The following is a 20,661-nucleotide window of genomic DNA, read 5'->3' on the forward strand; positions in this document are numbered from 1 at the left end:
TTGCTTGTCAGCAGGGCGTGCCATGCCGTCAGGGTTTCCGAGCGGGCCCAGGCCAGCAGCCAACCCTAGACCCTTGGCCCGTGCGGCGCCCTCTGTTCTCAGAGGTTCCAGGACGCCTGCCGAGTCGGGGCTCCCTCGGCCAGGGAGGGCTGGGACCTCTCGGAGCCCCACTGGGGGTCAGGGGGCAAGGTCACTGCGGAGATGAATTATCGTCTGCTCGGTCCTCGTGCTGACAGTGGGGGCGCGGTGAGCCCAGACAGGCCCCAGGTCGTCTGTAGTCTGCCCTCCAACAGAGCAGGCAAAGCCGCTGTATCCCCGAGGGCTCCTGGGCCAGGCTGCTCCTTCCCCGCGAGTCTGTACTCGCGCTGAAACCGAACACTGTCCCAAGGGTTGTCTCCTGCCGGGTCGCCCTGTCACCTGTGCCTGGGTGACCTGGGGATTAGTCACAGCCCAGAGGCAGAAAGGGGCGGCTGGGACGGGCGGTCTCGCAGAGCTGTGACGGGACTGGACGGAGACCAGCCCTTGGGGTGGGGCCAGGGGAGCCGGCGGAGGAGGGGCCCCGGGGTGCTGCTGCAAAGAGCTGCGACGACTTCCCGCTCCTTTGGGACACGCATTTCCCTTCCGCCCTCCAACCCACTTGAAGATGGGGAGCTCGTGGAATAGTTCCACGGCAGGAGCCTCCAGCGAACAGTCGCACTGCACGCGAGTCAGGCCCTGGACTTGCCCGGACTGCCGCTCGGACGGCCGGGGACCCGGCCCCAGAGCCTGCACCTTCTCCACTGCTCTTTCTCCCACCTTTCCTCCTCATCATCACCCTAAACGTTTCCCTGGTGATAGAGCCGACCCCTAAATCATATCATCATCATCATCATCATCATCATCATCATCAGTGTGGCTCCTCCTCCCTGGGCGCACAGCCCCCAGAGCCTCGGCATCACAACCACTCACCCACCTCTGCCTCAGCTGCAGCAGCGCCCCGCCTCTCTGTGGGCCCCCCCCATTTCTCTCTGGGGCTCCCCGCTTCTCCCTGCAGGTCTCCCCGTGCCTTTCCCCAGTCTGGTCCCCTCTCTGTGCCTGCTGCCCCTGCTGCGCCTCCCCCACCGCTGCCCCCGCCCGACAAACTGCCACCTCCTCTCCCAATTCCGCTCACTCGCTGTCACCTGCTCTGAGAAGGGCTGCCCAGCCTCGCCCGGCTGGCGTGCACGCCAGCTGCCCCTCCGTCCTCTCCCAGCACCTGCAGCCGCCCTTTCCCTGTGTCCTGAGCCCGTATGTACGGGCTGACCCCCGTCACCACCAGGACCAGGACACGTCCAGCCCCCGTCACGGGGATGCCCCCTGCCATGTCAGCACACCTTGGCTGGCTCACGGAAGTCCTTCCATTTTTGTTTGTGCTGCTGCTGCCGAGTCAATGGCACTGTTCCGGGAATGTCACACAGTTTGTTACTCCCCTGGGAACGGACCGTGTTTACATGAGAGGAAGGAGGCATAGGTACGTCAGCTCTTGCCGAAGGCAGCCATGTCCCAGGTGTCCTGGGGACACCAAGCCTGGCCCAAGGGAGCCGGCTGTGACACACAGACCCGCCCCGATGGCCGCAGCCAGAGCGGCCCAGGAACCACCGCTGCCCGGGCAGAGCGGGAGGGGCCGGGCTGTACTGGGAGCAGGTGGCGCCACGTCTCTGGGTCTTGGCATCCTGACTCACAGCAGGCCCAGCTGTGGGACCCCCCTGGGCCCTTTCCTGTGCTGACTGATGAGCAGGGACGGTCTCCCCCCACACACCAGCGTGGCGGTGCCCGGAGGAGTAGAGAGACCCCAAGTTAGGGTTTCAGACACATAGCGGAGACGACAGCGTGGTAGTCTCTGTTTATAGCTCTAAGATGTCTGTTCACGTGTGAGGCCCTGTGTTCCACACAGGAGAAGGGGCAGGCGGAACGCAGTGGCCCCACTCACAGATGCCCCAGCGTCCTGTCCTCTCGCTGTGATGGCTTCGTGGGTGCAGAGGGCTTCCGCTCCCCAAGCCCCGCGATGACCAGCAGGGAGAGACAACCCCCGACAGGAGGGAAGGGCAGCCCCCTGCTGTGGCTCGGTGGCGGCGGGGAAGGAGGGAGGGCGCCCGGGGACTGACCGGCCTCGTGTCCCGCAGAGCCTCTGGGTGGAGAGGACGTCGCTGCTCCTGGTGCAGAGCCTGCCCGGCATCTCCCGCTGGTTCGAGGTGGACAAGCGCGAAGTGGTAAGGCCCGCGGCCCGCCTGCAGTCCCGCCCTGGCCACCGGCGTCTGCCTTTGACCCGGGTCCCTGCGGCCCTCGGAGCAGGTCGGCACGTGTGTGCATGGTCCCGACCCCAGGACCAGGGCTTGAAGGGGCACGGTCCTGTGTCCTCGTCCGGCCAGCCAGTGGGAGTCCTCAGACGCCACTGGGCCTGAGCAGACGGGCCTGGAGGTGCACAGCTGGGATTCGTCATCGCTGCCGCCGTGTGCCCAGCAGTGATGGCGGTGTGCCCAGCCGGCGCGGGGAAGGCCACGGCCGTGCCCCGGTCTGAGCTGTGTGTGCTCATCCCTCCTGCCCCTGGTTTTACAGGCCTTTGCCCGAGGTCGGTCCCATAGCAAGACACCGAGAAAGGCCAGACTTGACCCCAGATTTTTCTGACTCCACAGCCAGTGGGTTCACCTCTCCCAGCCTCAGTTTCCTTCCTGGAAGTCGGAGGCTCACGGGAAGGCCCAGCACAGTGTGAGGCGCGCAGTAGGTCCACACGGTGAGAGGCCGCAGGGACAGGACGCGGTGTGTTCGTCTCGCCACGTGATCCTGGAGGATCACCTGCTGGAGTTCGGGGTGTCATTACAGAACCCGGAACCTCAGCACCCTGAGAACTCTCGGGGTGACAGACAGGCCCCCAGCTCCAGTCCCCGGTGGTGGGGACGGGGACAGCAGTTGCTGGTGGCGGTCACGTCCGGGTGAGAGCCCTTCCCGCTGCTCCGGCTGCCCCTTGGGCAGATCCCCGTCGACGTCAGCCCCAGCCCTGCCGTCTGCGGCAGCCCTGCAGCCCCCCAGGGTATCACAGGGGCCGTAGCCAGCCCTGTGGGCACCCCCACCCTCGCGTGGTAGGAAGCGTGCCGGCTGTGAAAATACCATCGACACTCTTGCTTACCTGGCGAGCAGGCCCGCGCTGTCCGTGGGTCAGTGGGGCAGCCTCTGCCCAGACCATCCCCTGAGAATGGCCTGGCCTACCAGAAACCTAAGCGTGACTGAGCCCCCCCACCCCCGACTCCCCTAGCACTATCGTGTTCCATCAGGATAAGGATTTAATGGCATTTTCATTTTGCAGCAGCAGAAATGCATGCAGGCGTCCTAAACAAATCCAGCACCGTGCATTCCTGTAGGGCCTGAGTCCAGGGTCTGCATGCCCGCCTGCTGGCATTGTGGCGCAGGCACCCGGGCTGTCCGAGGGAGGCCAGTGGCTGCTGACCACAGAGCTCAGTGGCCTGGGCCGGCGCACAGGCCTGCTGCCCGCCCCCCGGGCGCCGGCGTCACGGAGCCTGTCTGCTGGCTCCCCGGGGATCGATTTCGTTTTCTGCCTGTAAAACAAAAAGCGATGTTTTTCTGATGAGCAAGTGAGCTTATCTTTAAATTTTACGTGAGACGGAAACCCTATAGAATAGAGTGCACACACAGTGATGTTTCAGAGCTCCAGCTGACGGTCACGGGACCACTCTCGCACGTCACATCAGGTCCCTCAGGACAGCTCGAGGCTCCGCTTTGAGAACAGTTCCCGCTCCCGGCCAGACCGGCTGCCGGCGCCACCTAGTGCCCGGACCCTGCAGGTGCCCGCCGTCCCTTCTGTGCAGAGCTGCCTGCTTTAGGTCAGACGAGAGTGGGGGAGATGGAGAGCGAACTCGTTTCATCTGCCCCGCACTCCCGCAGCGGTCCCAAAGGCCGGTTCTGTTTCCTCTGCACCTTCACTCTTTCTCTTTGATGCAAGTGGGGTGTCCAGCCTTTTGGCATGTCTGGGCTACCCATTAAACACACTGTGACACGTCATCACAAAAAAAAAATCTCACCGTGTTTTCAGTGAATTTACGATTTTGTGTTGGGCCGCAGGCGGCCTGCAAGCCGAGGGTTGGGCACCCCCGTTAAACCCCAGACACCACGTGACTCGGTCCATAAATACTTCAGTGTGTGTTAACACCAAGACAAAACCTCCGTAGCATCCGGTGCCCGGTCGAGATAATGACCAGTCGTTCCTCGGTCAGCAGTGTCCGGTCACTGTCCAGTAGCTCGTCACCCGGAGTCCGTTCACTCCAGGGGATTTGTTTGTGGGGCTGTCGTCATTTGTCGTTTGTCCCCGGGCCTGAGCGAGAGCCCTCCGTGGCCATCGGCTGAGAGTCTCACTGCTCTTCCTCGTTTTCGGGTGGTTCCGCGTTGCCCGCCGGGAGCCGCTTCTCATTAGCTCCCGCGTCTCTTCCTCCACAGCCTGCCTCTGCGCGGACCAGAGGGGCGGGTTGTCAGCTCAGCCGGGGCATCGGGGGGCAGCAGGCTTTACTAGGAACTTGTCACCTAGCAACGTCCAAGCCCGTACAAAGTTTTAATGAGTTGATAAGAGTGGGAGCCAAACAGAGGCTCTGCCTGGAAGCCAGGTCGCAACAGAGTATGAAACGCTTCCCAAAGCAACTCAGTCAGTGGTTTTCCGCCTTGGGAATGAAGGAGGGAACTAAGGAAGGGACTTGGAGGCTGGAGGAGGCGGGGGGGGGGGGCATGATCAGACTGCAGCAGAGTTAACCACCCCCTGCTTTCCTGAGGGTGGTTCTAGCCCATTTCAAAGGGGCGCCAACCTAGAGGCACAGGAAGGGTGGATCGGCCTGGCTTCAGGCACAGAGGAACCTTTTAGTAAGGAAGTTACAGGCCTGGGCCTGACGGCCCCTCATGCCCTGTGCAGTTAGGAATCTGTGATCAGAACCCCCTCCCCCGCTGTGAGGTCACTTTGGGTTAGATTTCTGACCGCGCCCTTTCTGCGCCAACTCAGGTCTCGGATGAAGCAAGCAAACACCCAAGACCTCGGCCCGTCCTGCTGTTCCTTCGGTCCCACATCAGTGTTAGCAATGCGGGGTGGTACACGGGAGTCCCTCCGCGGACCTCACAGGGTCCCTCATGCGGGCAGCACAGTTAAGTTACGAAACACCCATGGTGTGCTTCGGAGGGCTGTGAGGCTTCTCTGGGTCACTCTCCGGGGACGCCTGCCTCCCGGGTTCTGGGTTCCTTGCCCACAGCAGCCGTATGGTGGCGGCACACGGGCACCTGGGGTCTGTACGCGTCCCTGTGCCGTCTCCCCAGTGGGGCTGCAGACACCCAGGCCCCGGAGCACCTGCAAAGGCGTCTTTGCGTCTCCCATGAGCGTTGCACGCAGCCAGCATCTAGGAAGGGGAGGGAAGACAGACGTGTCAGAAGTCACAGCCTGACTTCCTTTCCTCTGAAGGGTGCCTTGGTTGTCGCAGGGCTAATAGATAATTAAGGGTCCCCATGATCCAAACCGCAGTGCAGCCGATGGCCGTCACCACCATCCCTTTGCAGACCTCACAAAGGGACATCGTTGTCCGTTCCGCTGGAGGGCCCCTGGTGGAGACATCGATGGGGCGGGGGGGCAGGGCCACAGGTCATTTAGAACCTGAATGGTCTGCTCTGTGCCCCGAGTGTCCCGAAATCCAGTCCGTGTGCGCCTCCCTTGCCCCAGGTGGAAATGAGCCCTCTGGAGAACGCGATCGAGGTGCTGGAGAACAAGAACCAGCAGCTGAAGACGCTGATCGCGCAGTGCCAGGCCCGGCAGATGCAGAACGTCAACCCCCTGACCATGTGCCTCAACGGGGTGATCGACGCCGCCGTGAACGGCGGGGTTGCCCGCTACCAGGAGGTGAGCGCTCCACGTTGTCGGGAGGCGTGGCTTCCCGGGGCCCCAGAAATCTGTTCCTCGGGACACGCACACACGGGAGCACGCTCACGCGGGGCTGCCACGGACACGGGCGTGGGCCTAGTGAAGTGGGGCAGACAGTCATCCTTGGTGGCGTGTCCCCACTCCGCTCCCCAGTGCACGCCCTTGTGAGGGTGAGGGAGTGTGTGTGCACACACACCCGCAGGGACACATGCAGTGAGGGTGAGGGAGTGAGTGTGCACGCACACCTGCAGGGACACACTTAGTGAGGGTGAGGGAGTGAGTGTGCACACACCTGCAGGGACACACTTAGTGAGGGTGAGGGAGTGAGTGTGCACGCACACCTGCAGGGACACACGCGGTGAGGGTGAGGGAGTGAGTGTGCACACACACCCGCAGGGACACATGCAGTGAGGGTGAGGGAGTGTGTGTGCACACGCACCCTGCAGGGACACATGCAGTGAGGGTGAGGGAGTGAGTGTGCACGCACACCTGCAGGGACACACGCGGTGAGGGTGAGGGAGTGAGTGTGCACACGCACCTGCAGGAGCACACGCGGTGAGGGTGAGGGAGTGAGTGTGCACACGCACCTGCAGGGACACACGCGGTGAGGGTGAGGGAGTGAGTGTGCACACGCACCTGCAGGGACACACGCGGTGAGGTGCTGTTTGGTGAACACCCCCCTGGAGCCACCCCCGGAGCACAGGGTTCGTGGGCACAGACGAGCCTGACCTTGGCTAGGAGATCCTTGACGTGGGCTGCTCCGCGGCCCTCCCAGTTTTGAACAGAAGGGCACAGCAGCTTGGGGGCCGGAGCCCCCGCATTGCCCCGCTGAGTCGTCAGGCGCAGCAGCTTGTCTAAGGTCGGGGACCCCGTGCAGCTCATGCATCTGGATTTGCTGTGCATGTTACAGGAGACTCACACAGTCTCTGATCTTCCTCATATTTTATATTCCGCCCCCCAACCCGCTGCCCTCGCTAGGAGCCCCTCTGTGCGCCACCCAGACCTGGTGTCCGACGGCGTCGTTTCTTTCAAGATGCTGGGTCTATACACCCCACGGTGGCCTCCCGTCCCCGGCGTGTGAGGCTCCTGCGGTAAACGGACCGTTCCCTCCCTGTCTAGGCCTTCTTCGTCAAGGACTACATCCTGAGTCACCCTGAAGATGGGGAGAAGATCGCACGGTTACGGGAGCTGATGCTGGACCAGGTAAGGGCAGGCCCGGCCGCCTGCTCTCGCCGCCCCGGAGACCGTGAGCGCGGCCGTCTGCGCTGGCGTTGGTGGTCGGGGGTCGCGGGTTCACCCGCAGCGCATTCCGCATCGCTGGTCTCTGCCCTCTGTCCCCACTGCGGCGCGAGAGCAAATGGGAGAAGGGGGACGAGCCCCTTAAAACCAACGGTTCACAAGCCTCTTGGAACATCCTTTAAGCGTGCCCCCTAAAGACCTGCCGTGAGCCTGGCGCTGACGTCTCGCTCACAGTTTGGGGCCCAGCATGGACGACTAGGCGAGTGAGGGAGTGAGTCCGCGCGGGTGCTGCTTCCACGGTGCCGCGGGGAAGTGGGCGGCCGCTGGCCTGTGCTGGGAAACGGCGGCCCGCGCTGCGGACTAAGCCCACGGACTGGACAGAACCAGGCACAGCCTCGTCGTCTTCCAGAGTCTGTTTGGGTCATGTGACAGCTTATGGCCCGGATTCGGTTGGAAAACCTCGGAGCTAGGCTATGTGATGGTTGGGAGGCGGGGCTAGATAGGAAATGGAGACTTCTTATGCCCACGTGAGTGAACATGTGTACCCATGTGAGTGAACATGTGTGCCCACGTGAGTGGGACGGAATGGCCAGAGGCTCTCTTCCCGCCTGAAAGAACCAAAGCAACAAGCAAGCCAGCAACAGAACACACCACGCCCTCTCAGATTAGAGATCAGTGAGGTCGTGTTTGGTTTGGCCCATAGCTGATGCCCCGCGGGCCTAGTCCGCAGACCTTAGTTCTGGGCCCAGGGACCGGCCAGGGTCGGGGCCTGGAGGGGTCAGTTTACAGCTTCCGGAACAGAGCAGGGAGTTACCGAGTCTGACCTGCAAGGACAGAGGGAACACGGTAAGTTCTCCACGTGGCCCTCGGGGTGAGGAAGGTACTGGCAGTGAGCCGTGTGGGTTATCCAGCGTTTAGGACCGTGGAGTGGCTTCAGTGGAGATAGATGCTCAGTGACGTGGCTTTTTCCCGCGTGTCCTTCTCAAGGCCCAGATCCTGGAGTTCGGTTTGGCCGTGCACGAGAAGTTCGTCCCTCAAGACATGCGGCCGCTGCACAAGAAGCTGGTCGACCAGTTCTTCGTGATGAAGTCCAGCCTAGGTATCCAGGTGCGTGCGAGGTGGCCGTGGCTGGGGGCCGAGATGTGTTCTGCAGCAGCCTCTTTTGGTTCTCCTGCCAAACTGCACCTTCTCACCGTTCCGTCTGAGTGTTTAGATGGCATGGTCTTCTTTTTGCTGTGCTCAGCTTCTATGAAAATGAGAAAGGAAGTGAGAGAGAGAGCTTAACAGTTCTGAGACTTACCTGACGGCCCTTTGTAAAGATGTCACGGCGCCTAGAACGCGTCCCGAGCCTGTAGACACGCCTGCTAACTGCCCCTCCGCGTGTTTTCCCTGCCGCCCCCGCAGGAGCTCTCGGCCGGCCTCCCAGCCAGCCCGGTGCACTTCCCCAACGGGAGCCCGCGCATCTGCAGGAACTCGGCGCCCGCCGCCATGAGCCCAGAGGGGGCCCGGGTGATTCCTCGGCGCAGGTACGGCGCACTCTTCCTTACCTTACAACGTGGCGTCCCCACCAGGCGATCTGGAGTCATCCTCTCGCTCTTTATGGCACAGTTGGTCCAACCTGCTATTTCTTAATGAAATAATTAACCCACCATAGCAGCCACAGACATCTGCTGCTGGGGAGGCATCAGCGGCACGAGAAATAAGTAAATGCAAGCGTGCGAGGGGAGCGAGGCCAGCGGGACGGGTGTTGTTTTTTTCTTCCTGTCACCTTCATACCGAGCCAACACGGGAGCGAGTGCAACTCAGAGACTGCGTTAACGGCCCCTTCTCCCCCCGAAACAGCCCCCTGAGCTACCCAGCTGTCAACCGCTACTCCTCCTCCTCGCTGTCCTCCCAGGCCTCCGCTGAGGTCAGCAACATCACGGGGCAGTCGGAGAGCTCGGACGAGGTCTTCAACATGCAGGTGGGTGCCGGCGCGGCTTCCTGCCCGGCCGCATCTGTCTGTGCGGGTCCGCCTCCACCCTGAGCCCTTCCCTCCGCTTGGCTGCGCTGGGTGGAGGGGTCCTGACCGGAGGGCAAACCTTTAAGCGCCCCGATGGCTCTCTGAGTCAGAGAAGAGGCCCTGGGCAGGCGACAGGGCCAGGGCAGGGCCGCTCCGAGACCCCTGGGACCCCACAGCCACCTCCTAGCGCCTCCCAGTGGCTTTTCCTCCTTTATGAACCCACGGTTTCGGGTCCATTATAAAATCTCTGTGCTTAGGTACATGTCAGACAATTGCTTGTAATAAAGAGGGGGTTTTATTTTGCCGAAGAAAAAGATAGTTTTTTGGGATTTGAGAGTCACCGTGTCTTGCAACAAAAGTTTTATTTAGACACTGTTCACGTGGCATCTGTAATAATTCAGTAAGTCGGCTGAGTTTTCCTCACCACTGTCTTTGAGGAAGAGGCCTCGTACCTATTGCTGAGTGCGTGCTTTGGACGCATTTTCGGAGACGACGGGAAGGCGCATCCCTCATCTCCTTGAGGCACTAGCCCCCAGGCTGGGCCTTCTGCTCGGCTGGGCCGGGCGCCTGCACGCCGCACAGAGCCGGCGGGAGGCGCTCCTCTGGCAGGAGCTGAAATCCCCGATTCTTGGTTCATTCGGACAGATTTTATCAGTCGGAGCTAGTGAGCTTTTCTGCATTTGTAGATGGCCTTTTTCCTTCCTTTTTTTCTGTTTTGGCCAATTTGGAAAAAAACAAAACAAACGCCTCAGTGGCGTTGCCCCCAGTGTGTCCGAGCCGCGGGCTCCGGGCGGCCCGTGCCCACCGACCCGTCCTCTCCTTCCAGCCAAGCCCGTCCACCTCCAGCCTGAGCTCCGCCCACTCGGCCTCGCCCAACGTCACCAGTTCTGCTCCGTCCAGCGCCAGAGGTGGGTGACTGACGGGGAGGGGTGGGCTGAGGGCGCCCAGAGCCACCGCCACACTGACGGTCCCTCTCCCCTCCTCCTCCTCCTCCTCCCCCCAGCTTCTCCTCTGTTGTCCGACAAGCACAAGCATTCCAGGGAAAGCGCCTGCCTGTCCCCGAGGGAGAGGCCGTGCAGCGCCATCTACCCGACCCCCGTGGAGCCTTCGCAGGTAAACCCTGCGGGACGGCATCTGGAGTGGCCTCCGTGTCTCCGCAGAAACACTGCGGGGTCAGACAGCACGGCCCTTGGGGGGCAGGGGGTACAGGGGCCTGCTGCAGGGACTTCCCGCCTGAGCCATTTCCTGGGGCAGATGCATGGGCTGTGGCTGCCACTTAAACGTCACCGTCACCGGGGGTGGCCGGTGGGTGAGGGAGGGGGTGCGGGAGCAGCAGGAATCCGGAGAGCCCCTCGCACGCGCAGCAGCCCCCGCCCAGCGGTGTGGTGCGCCCAGTGGTCTGTCTTCCGGCCTGTGCCCAGTCCCGGGAGCGGCAGGCCCTCCCTTCCCCAGCCCCCCCCCCGGGGGCGGGACCACTCTGTCTGCCTCTGCCCTTCGCTAACACGTTGAGGACCGGGCCCTCACCTGCCCCTGGACTTGGACTGGGACTGATCCCTCTAAGTCGGAGTGAGGGCTGGCCCGGGCGTGGCCCTCGGGGCACCTCCAGGGCTCGCTCTGCCTTTGGGAGTGACTTGGTTTTCCTGCGTGTCCGGGCAGGGGTTAGGGTTAGCTCTGGACAAGGGTGCGAGCTGGTGGCTGGCACTGGACTGGTCACCCCTGCTGGGGGCGCGATCTTCCCGGAGGCCCCGGGGCACCTGGTCTGCACGGCACCGCTCCCCAGCAGATGGTATTTCTGCGTGCTGACCTGTGTGATTTCCTTGTCCCTTGACGTGGCGAGGGGACGTTGCAAAGGACCGTGACATTCGGTCCCATCTGCTCCGGGAGAGCATGCTGCCAGCCCTGGGCAAAATCCGAAGCGAGGCGCATGTTGCTAAAACTTCAATAACACGCGTCACCGTGGGGCGTCCACCTCGAAGGGCCTGCACTCGTTCTCCCGTTATATTAGGGAGAACATGTAAAACCGGCACATTTTCTGGCTTGAAAGTTGTAGAACGTCGACCACGGGTTTCACATTTTGACCTAATCCGGGGTTCAGAACATGCAGGCCCTGCCCAGGAGGTTCTGAGCTCACACTTCTCTCTCCCCCTCGTTTGCACCCAGCCCCCCCCCCACCACAGCCCTATCCCTCCTCCCTGTTTGCTTTCTCCCTGCACTTCATGACGAAAAGTTCTTCACCGTTTCTGTTCCAACTCCGAGACGACCTTTTGAAACATTGGGTTTTTCTTTTTCAAAATCTAAGGCTCTTCTTCCCGTTCCCCCATAAGTATAATTACACTGTTTCCAGGGGCACCGATACCAGACAAACATTATTTTGAACAGAAAGTCTCAGTCCCGCGACAATCATCTCACTTTCTAGAAGGCCTCGCGTGTGCCCCTCCCCCCCCCCCCCGCGTGGGGCCGTGAAAACAGGTTCTTGCCCCTTTTCCAGAGGCTGCTGTTCAACCACGTGGGAGACGGCGCCCTGCCGCGCAGCGACCCCAACCTGTCTGCGCCTGAGAAAGGTAGGGGGCCGCCCCTCCCCCGCCCGGGCCTGGGGAAGGTGTGTCCGTCCTCGTTTTCTCCGTGTCCGTGTGTCCGCGTGGAGGCCCGGGCCTCCGGGTCTTTGATGTTCCTGACACCCCTGCCCTTCAGGGGTAAACGAAGGACGGTCCCTTGGGACTCCATCTTCAGAAAGGGTGGTCATTCTGGCGTCATTCTCCGAGTCCCCCGGGCCACCACCCCTGGGCGTCCCGAGACGGGGTGCAGTGGTGGCTCTGCGTCCGCACAACGAAAACAGCACCGTCCCGATGCGTCCCTGTCCCCCCACCTCCCGTGTCCCCACACGGCTCCCCCCACCAGCGCCCCTCCTGTTGCTGGTGACTCGGGCACCATGTCGGAATGGCAACCCAGTGCAGAAGGGACTGGGCCCACCTCAGGGTCACACGGGACCCTGCTTCCCCTTGGAAGCACCTACAGGCACTGCCAGGATCAGCCAGTTGGGGTTAGCCGGTGCAGCTCTGCAGACTTCCTCTTGGGGGGGGCGGGGGGCAGGGGGCAGGGGGCTTAGCCAGTCACCCGCTGGCCTCTCTCCGGGTCCGGCTTCACGGGCCCCTGCGGTCCCACAGACAGTGAATTGGGAGTCACTCACGAGATGTCCCCGTCAGGTGCACCTTAGTTGTCCTCGTTGGGGACTGGACCGTGCTGCCTTGGAGGAGAACGGGTCCATCGACATTCCATGTCAAACTTGCCTCGGGAGACCGAAAGCAGGGAACTCCTGGCCCATATTATTTTAAAACGCAACTTTTGCTTTGATGGTACAGGTCAAACGCCGATCTCTGTCTGCAGAAGTTAGGAATGTAAGAGGAACCAAAAAAAGTTGTTTTTGAGATATTGATATTATTTTTGAGTGGTCATTTCATCCTCTTAAATGAACGCTGTCATTTAGCGACAAAACGTCGACATCCCAGACGTGGCCACCAGATGGCAGTGTCTGCTCAGGGAGCGGCTGCACGCCTGGGGCCTGGAAGCCTGGCTCTGTGAACCTTGAAGCTATTCCTATCCTCCGGCCTCAGGCCTGTTCCTGGCAGGGCCGCACCCATTTCTGTGCCTATTTCTGAAGCATGCAACAGGCCGATGACGAAAGAGGAACGTTGTGTCCGCGTTCTAAATTATTTTTTAGGACGCACCTCAGTGGAACACATGGATTTCAGGAGCAAGGAAGGGGCCTTTCCCCAGTTGGCCCACGGGGACCGTGGGGTGTGGCTGTTCCCTCCCGTAATTCTGCCCAGCGGTGGGATTGTCACCTTGTCCCCGCCTCCCCGCTCTTGAGTGCGGCGTGTGTCCAGAGATGTCCACTGAAAACCAAGTTTTGAGCCAGTCGCGTGGCGGCGTCTCCCATGTGCCGTCTGGCACCCAGACGCCCCCGCGGTCCTCAGCAGGTGTCTGCACACACTGCTCTGTCGTCCTGCGTGCTGCTGCAGCGCGAGCGACAGGTGCGGCGTCACCTGACTGCACGTCAGCGGTCCCCGGGAGGCAGGCAGCCGCAGGAAGGGCCAGCGTTCGGGAGCCCTCCCGTTTGGTCCGGTTGCTCCTCCGTTCCGGGTAACTCGGGCCTCCTCATGGCCCCGGGCACGCACGCCTCAGCCTTGCTCTCCCTCCCTTCCAGCGGTGAACCCCACGCCCAGCAGCTGGAGCCTGGACAGTGGGAAGGAGGCCCGGAGCGCGGCGGAGAGCGGCAAGCTGCTCTCCCCGCCGGTCCCCCCAAGGCCCACGCAGACCGGTGGGTATCAGACGCCCTGGAGCCATCACTGGGGTGAAATTATGTGCACTGACCGCTCTGACCTGGGGGCCCCTCGGAGCCAGGTGGGCTTTCAGGGTCCGAGGTGGACGCCGTACCTGCTGCCTAACTGGTCGATGGCGCCACACTCCTTGCCGGACTCCTGCTAACCTCAGGTGAACGGGGCTCTGTGTGCCTCGTCAACCCCACGGACAGGGTGTCCTGCTGGGTACCGCCCTCCAGACTCGGGCGGCACCCTGGCCTTGCCAGCCCCCCGGGACCCCCTCCTCCTCGACTTCTGCCAACTCCGCTGCTTCCTTCCGTCCAACTGAGAGCTGAGGCCACAGTGGCGGCGGCGGGCTGCCCGCAGATGGGAGCCCACCGACCAGACCCTGGCAGGCTTGTGGGGACCCCTGCCCGCCCGTCTGCCCACCCACCGCCGACGGTTGCTTAGAGAGGGCTGCATTCGAGTCATTTCCCAAAGGGTTGACTTTGATTTTTGGGAACCGCTAAAAATTACTCCTAAGAAATTAACTTCCTCTGTGAGTTTACAGCAGTAGCAGGGCCCCTGTCCTGCCGGCTGAGCCGCCCGCTTGGTGGCCGGCAGAGGGTGCGGTCAGTCGCTAACGGGGACGGAGCCCGCTGTGCGGCAGCCCCACCCGCCCTCGGAGCGGGGCGGTCTTTTCAGGACGCCCGGTGTCCAGAGTCGCTTTGAAGCTTTGCAAACACCGCTGGCTGGATGTAAGAGAAAATAGGGTACTACCTTCCTTCACGGACTTTGCTGGGTGACCATGTTTCCTTTGCTGCCTTTCGGCATCTTCTCTATTTTCTTTTCTCTTAAGAAAAGTGGCTTTCTTTTTAAAGTAAGTGACGCGCCACCCAGTTGGTTTTACAGTGGCCGAAGCCACGAGGCCCCAGTGGGTGTGGAAGGCGCGTGAGGCCTTCCAGTATAGAGCCAGAGCCAGAGCCACCGGAGCGCGTGGGCGACCTCCCCCCCCCAGGACGCCCGCCCAGACTGCCCGCCCAGGCTGCCCGCCCTTCTGCACTGATTGCTGTCCCCGTCTGTCCCCTGTCCTCATCTGTGGTCGCTGTCTGTCTTCGGTTCAGCCTTTCTGTGGTTTCCCTGTGAGTGACAGCCCTCCCAGTGACAGCTGGGAGAACGGCAGCTCGGGACACACCCTGAAGGCCTGAAACCCGTGTGGGCGGGGTTGGGCGAGGTGGCCACGCCCACCGTGAGGGCGGCTGCCGCACGCAGGCGCAGGCGCGGTTCTGCTCCCCGGAGCTGGTCTGGCCCCAGGGGCGCGCACAGAGCAGCTCCCTCCCGCGCACACGCTGTGCCCTGGACGTAGGGCTTGACCGCCTGGTGGGAGGACCCCAGGAACTGCCCTCGTCGGCCATCATGATGAACTCTAGGTCCCGTCCCCACGTCCCTGGGACACAGGGGAGCCCCGAGTACAGGCATCAGGGGGCTGCATGGAAAACTTCCCACCTCCCACCTTCACGGGGAAGAGGCCAAGGGTTTCCCTGCAGAGTGGGGCTGTGGGGGGGCGGGCGGGGCGTGCAGAGGCGGGGCTGGAGCAAACGTTTGCCCCTGGGGCTAGTGTACGCACCCAGGACCCGGGTCTCCCCACTGCCACGCGGGCCGAGGTCAGCAGCTGTCGCCAGGACGGCCCCCGGGCACCTCACCCCTCATCCCTCCGGAAAGAGACGGCGCGGCTGAGCAGCATCTGGACGGTGGAGATGCGGGGGGCGTGGCCCCGTGTGGGGCCCCGTCACCGTGGCGCACACGGGGACTCCTCCCTCGCTGCCCCCGTCCTGGCGCTGCCGTCCCTGGGGCAGGCGTCCCTTTCCCCCGCCCCCTCGCCCTCATCCAGGGGTCCCTGTGCACCCGGTCCCCCGTTTGGGCCGCACGCACGGAGGGCTTCAGCAGACGGACCACCGCCTGGCCTTCTGAGCTGAAATGTGCTCTCTCTCCACAGCCTCCCCGGCGAGACAGACGACGTCGGTGTCCCCCTCACCTGCCGGGCGGTCTCCCCTGAAGGTACGGGCGTGTGGTCTAGCTGAGGCTAGAGACGGGCGCCGAGTTCCTTCTCCCTTCAGGCACCCCCCCCCTGCACACATACATGTGCACACACGCACACACGCATGTACACATTAGTGAGGTGCTTTCATTGGCCCGGGCCCGACAGGGGACAGGTGAGGCAGGGGTGAGGGGGCGGGGCGGCCCTGCGGGGACCCCCCTCCCCAGCCACTGCCACTGGCGTGCAGGTGTGCAGATTATCCACAGATGCAGCCCCTGAGCGTGCAGACGGGCGTGTGATGTGCCCCGAATCGGGGAAGAAACGGGCCCAGTGTTCTCTCCCAGGACGTTTTCGGTCTGGCCTTTGGGTGTAAGGGACATTTTTAACACACACACACACACACACAGAGAACTTTAACTTGTCTCTAACGGCCACAACGTGCCAGCTGTCCCCCTGTGCCCCTGGCCCTCGCCCTCAGCCCCACCCATGGGGACAAAGGCAAACCAGCTCCCTCTCTCTGGCCGTCAGAGGGGCCACCTGGGCGTGGGCAACAAGGCAGCGAGGTGAATTTTAAAGTTTCCAGGGAGCCACTGGAGAGCTGTGACCATCAGACATGTGCATGGCCTGTGGACGCAGGCTGTTTGCCGTCTCTGAACACACACAACCCCCCTCGAGGGGAATGAGCCGCCATCCAGAGTGAATCAGACGGGCCCCATGGGTGGTCCGTCCACGCAGATGGGGAGGTTCAGGGCCACCGCCGCCACCACCCCGCCAGAGGCCAGTGTGAGCGTGGAAGCGTGGTTTCGTGCCTGCGTGACGTGGTGCCTGCCCTTTCGGTCGATGCGCGATCTGTGGCTCGCGGGGGAGAAGAAGGCGCCCTGGCTTCTGCAGACTCGGGGAGGGACGCTGCCGCTGCTCACGGCACCCTGAGCATCGGGAGGGCACGGCAGGGATGTGAGAGTCCGTCTGCACCGTCCACACTCCTGACGAACGAACGTGCCGGCCAGTGCGAACTCCTTGCCGGACCGTTGTCGCTCCATGCTGCCACCTCGCCGGCAAGTCCGTGGGCCCGGAGTGGCCCCGCGCTGGAGCCCGCCGTCCCGGTGGGACGGGAGGGACAGTGACGTGGCCACAGCATTGCTCCAGCTTTCCACGGGCCCATGCCAGCCACGGGCCCCCGCCGGGTGCGCCGGGGTGAATGCCTGCCTTGTGCAAGTAGATTTCGCAGAGTAGGAACAAGACGATGAGAGATCAGTTCTTAGAAATGACAAGAACTAAAGTGATGCAACTAAAGTGATGCAAATGTTCAGCCGCTAAGAGCCCTTCTGTGGAGCAGACCTGTGCATGTTCTCACCAGCCGCCACGCCTGTGGCCCCGTCCTCACAGTGGGGCTGGGGGGGGGGGCCAGGGAGAGGGGACGGATCGTTTTGTGTGGGCTGCGGCCCCAGGCGCGCCGCCCTGCTGCGGGGTCCTCGCCCCGCGGTGACTAGGCCGCAGTGTGCCGCCGTAAACTGAGGCCGTTGTGTTTCAGCGAGTGAACGATGGAGTGGCCCCTGTGGGGGAGTCTGAGCTCACCGGCCTCCTTTTGAACTTGGGGTCTGATTTTTTGACAAAAATGGCAGTGAATTTGGATCTCTAAATTGGCCATGCTTAATTTTAAGCTCCCACTAAACTCACAGGTTTGTGTCTACCAGCACTGCTTTGTTTACTAAGAGAGACCTAGGTCAGGTGAGTCCAGGAAAAGTTTTCGAAATACCGTATTTTGCCATGTATGATGCGCACTCCCATTTTTGGCCCAAACTTTCAAGAAAAAATCATTTTCATTTTTTAACCAAATCATTTACATTTAGAAACAAAACTGGTTATCGTATTCGACGGTATTATTTTGCAGACAGATATCATTGCTTTCTAGAGTTATACTTTTAACTCACAAGCATGCACAAAAGAATTAAAAACATTTACATAGACACGGAATTAGTACTACCCATCATGTATAATGCACATCCTTATTTTTCCCTCAAAAATTTGAGCAAAAAAGTGCGCGTTGCACACAGCAACGTACGGTGAGTTCCAAAGGACATCAGACTTATAGGCCACGTTGTGACAAAGGAGAGAAAGGGCCTGTGGTCCCCAGGGCTAGAAACCGACGTGCGCCCACCGGGGTCCCTGAGCCCCCTCACGGTAAGACCAGAAGCTGCGGGTGGAGACGTGCACAGCCTCTCCCGGGGCGAGCACCTGCTCACAGCACGGTGCCCCCTGAGACACCCACCAGTCAGGGGACGGGCAGGTCCGGATGCTGGTGGGACACGCAGCTGGGGTGAGAGGAGGGGGCAGGCGGGACTCCCAGTGGTCTGGGGGGTCTCTGGTGCCCGAGAGAAGAACCCACGACCCACCGCAGGGAGCAGACCCACCGCAGGGAACAGACCCTGCAGAAAGCCCCAGGGAAGCCAGGCCATCGTTGCCAGAACTTCCAGTTCTCCGTGAAATGCCAGGAATCTGGCTCAAACGACAGAATTTATTCTCTTACTGTCCTGGGGGCTCCACCTCCAAGATCGAGGTCTGGCTGGGTTTCTCCGGGCCACCTTCGCCCCATGTCGAGATGAGGTCTCTTCCCTGCGTGCTCGCGCCTTTGGTGTCTCTGTGTCCGAGTCTCCTCTTCCCGTAAGCACAGCAGTCCGGCTAGATTAGGACTCCCCCCAGGGCCTCGTGCTCAAGTCACCGGCTCTCAGAAGGCCTCATCTCAGAATACAGCCCCGTCGGAGGTGCGGGTCAGGGCTTCCCCCTCTGAATAGGGCGGGGTGGCCGTCAGCCCGTCCCGGGGTCTGACTGTGCTCTGTGTCCCCCGCCCCTCTCTGTCTCCTTGTCCCCTCGTGCAGGGCCCCGGACAGTCCTTCACGCCCTCCCCCGTGGAGCACCACTCGCCGGGGCTGCTCGCCAACTCCCCAGTGCTGTCGGGCAGCTGCAGCAGCGGCATCTCCTCGCTCAGCCGGTGCAGCACGTCGGAGACCTCGGGCTTCGAGAGCCAGGCCGCGGAGCCGCGGGCGGGGGCGGGCCACGGCGGGCCCGAGGAGCCCCCGCGCAAGGACAGCAAGACGCCGCCGCCCTACAGCGTGTACGAGCGGACTCTGCGGCGCCCCGTCCCGCTACCTCACAGCCTCTCCATCCCCGTCACCCCCGAGCCGCCCGCCCCTGCCCCCCCAAGCCCCCTGGCCGCGCGCGCCAGCCACCTGGAGAACGGCGCCAGGAGGACTGAGCCCGGCCCGCGGCCCCGGCCCCTGCCCAGGAAGGTGTCCCAGCTCTGAGCCCCGGACGCGGGCCCGCGGTGGCGTCCCTGCCGTTTACAGGAGAGAGAGAAGTATGACGAGAAGACGCTGAGTGTGGGCACTTTAATACCTTAGGTCTGTCTTCCCCGCGTGGGACTAGAACCCCGCTAATACCGTGTTGCACAATACTGACGCTACTGACCCGACTCGCCAGACGCGACCTGGAGGGCGGCTGGGCGTCCTGACACACGCTTCTCATCGGAGAGTGGTCAGCGGTGATCGAGACTCCTTTTGTATCTTTTTATGTTCCCTTTTTTACATAGTTTAACGTGCAGACCAATACAGTGTTGTCGAACAACTCGGCGCGTGATGACGTTGTATGTTTTCTACGGAATACTTGATACTCTGAGGGAGCGCCCCAGGGCCCGCCCTTTGGAAGGTGTTCGGCCACGAGGCGAGGTCTCCGGCTCCCTGGACGGGCAGACGGGTCGAGGCGCAGAATTAAACGTCCAAGCAGGCTCTCTAGACAGCGCCCTCCAGGGGCCGCCAGGATGGACGGGGCTGCGCACTGTTCTGTCCGTGAGAGGTGGCCTTGGACCCCCCCTCCGCGGGGGGCCGTCCGCGTGCACCCAACCCCACTCTGTGCATTGCTCGGCGGGCCCTCCCGTTCTCGGACACCATGGCACCTGCTGGGTTTCCCTCCGAGGTGCGCTCGCTCGACCCTTGTCTCCCCCAGACCTGTCATCGAGGAGGCGCAGGCACCCATGTAGTAAACAGGCACCAATTAATGTGCCCCATTACCAGGAGTCCAGGAATCAATACAGGACAGTGTTAAATCAATAGCGTAAATGGAAAGGGAAAAAAAAAACCTTAGAGAAAATATATTAGCATGATTAAATGGCAAAAGGACTTTCACAAGGCGAGGGCATTAACGGTCGGTCGATCCCGCACAAAATAAAAGGTTCCTCCCGACTGTCCGTTCTCACCGGCGGAGCTTGTCTTCCGGGCGGTCCCCGCCGCCCTTTCGTTGGAGGAGGACGGCTGTAGAAGGTTCTAGAATGCCGCATCTTAGCTCTGTAGGTAGGGAGGCAAAGGCCACAGCCGTAGGAGTGTGAACAAGGCACCTTGTACGCAGTAATGTATTTTGTATCTTTGTCTTTCCTTTTACTGACTTTCTAACACTCAGTTGACCATAGATTTGCGCTGTATTTTGAATCATGCTGTTAGATATTTTCCCTGCTTTGTTGGGAAGCTCCTTTCAGTTTACCTGTGTGTGTCCGTGTTGACAGCTCACCTGGAAGGCAGTGACCATTTTTTATACCCCCCAATGAAACCATGCAGCAGGTACACGCTGTTGAGGCTGGTTATAGAGGTTTTCTATAATAAATGTTCAAGTATTTTTGTACATAACTGGTTAATTTTAATAAGAGATACCATTATGTGTAAAAAAAACAGTAAAAAATAAAAGCAAACCGTTGTGGAAGCCGTATAATTGTTATAATTATGCCAAATACTTTATGTGTGGGAAAAGAATATTTGTACATATGTGCTTTTAACAATAATTCTGCCATATTGACTTTACAATTTTGAATGTCAGAAGAATTAATATATGTTAAAATATTTATGTTTAGTGAAGGTATTCATAATTGAGAAAAGGAACCTATCAATTTTAGCTTTGTATCTCGCGAGTTTTGCCGTCAGAAATTTCTCGAACTAGCTTTTGCTCCTGCTGATAACACTCCGTGTTTGTGATCTCCTCCTTAAAAAACAGAGAGCGCGATGTTTATAGGAAGTCCCCTATTTCTGTCGTTTCAAAGAAGTGAAGCCTTCCATCGACCCAAGGTGACATGCGTAAGATAACAAAGCTGCTTCGCTTTCCTTTTCCTCTGCAGTTGAATAGATTT

At 61.0% G+C, this 20,661-nt stretch overlaps 1 protein-coding gene across 3 annotated transcripts in view; it reads left to right on the top strand.

Annotated features, from left to right (window-relative positions):
• Positions 1-20,240, top strand: part of DOCK4 (dedicator of cytokinesis 4) — a 277,427-nt gene extending 257,187 nt beyond the window's left edge. For 2 of the 3 annotated variants that reach the window (XM_045827550.1, XM_045827551.1), the window contains 12 exons: positions 2,142-2,228; positions 5,720-5,896; positions 7,037-7,120; positions 8,144-8,263; positions 8,561-8,682; positions 8,999-9,119; positions 9,985-10,066; positions 10,162-10,271; positions 11,647-11,719; positions 13,363-13,476; positions 15,453-15,514; positions 18,371-20,240. In XM_045827550.1, coding sequence (XP_045683506.1) covers positions 2,142-2,228; positions 5,720-5,896; positions 7,037-7,120; positions 8,144-8,263; positions 8,561-8,682; positions 8,999-9,119; positions 9,985-10,066; positions 10,162-10,271; positions 11,647-11,719; positions 13,363-13,476; positions 15,453-15,514; positions 18,371-18,796 — 1,578 coding nt within the window. In that variant the 3' untranslated portion in view covers positions 18,797-20,240. The remainder of the gene's footprint in view (positions 1-2,141; positions 2,229-5,719; positions 5,897-7,036; positions 7,121-8,143; positions 8,264-8,560; positions 8,683-8,998; positions 9,120-9,984; positions 10,067-10,161; positions 10,272-11,646; positions 11,720-13,362; positions 13,477-15,452; positions 15,515-18,370) is intronic. The other variant, XM_045827552.1, reaches the window with a different exon arrangement.
• The last annotated feature ends 421 nt before the right edge of the window (positions 20,241-20,661 follow it).

The sequence above is a fragment of the Phyllostomus hastatus genome, unplaced genomic scaffold (assembly GCF_019186645.2).
Source record: "Phyllostomus hastatus isolate PE091 unplaced genomic scaffold, TTU_PhHast_1.1 phas_scaffold_78, whole genome shotgun sequence".
NCBI lineage: Eukaryota > Metazoa > Chordata > Mammalia > Chiroptera > Phyllostomidae > Phyllostomus > Phyllostomus hastatus.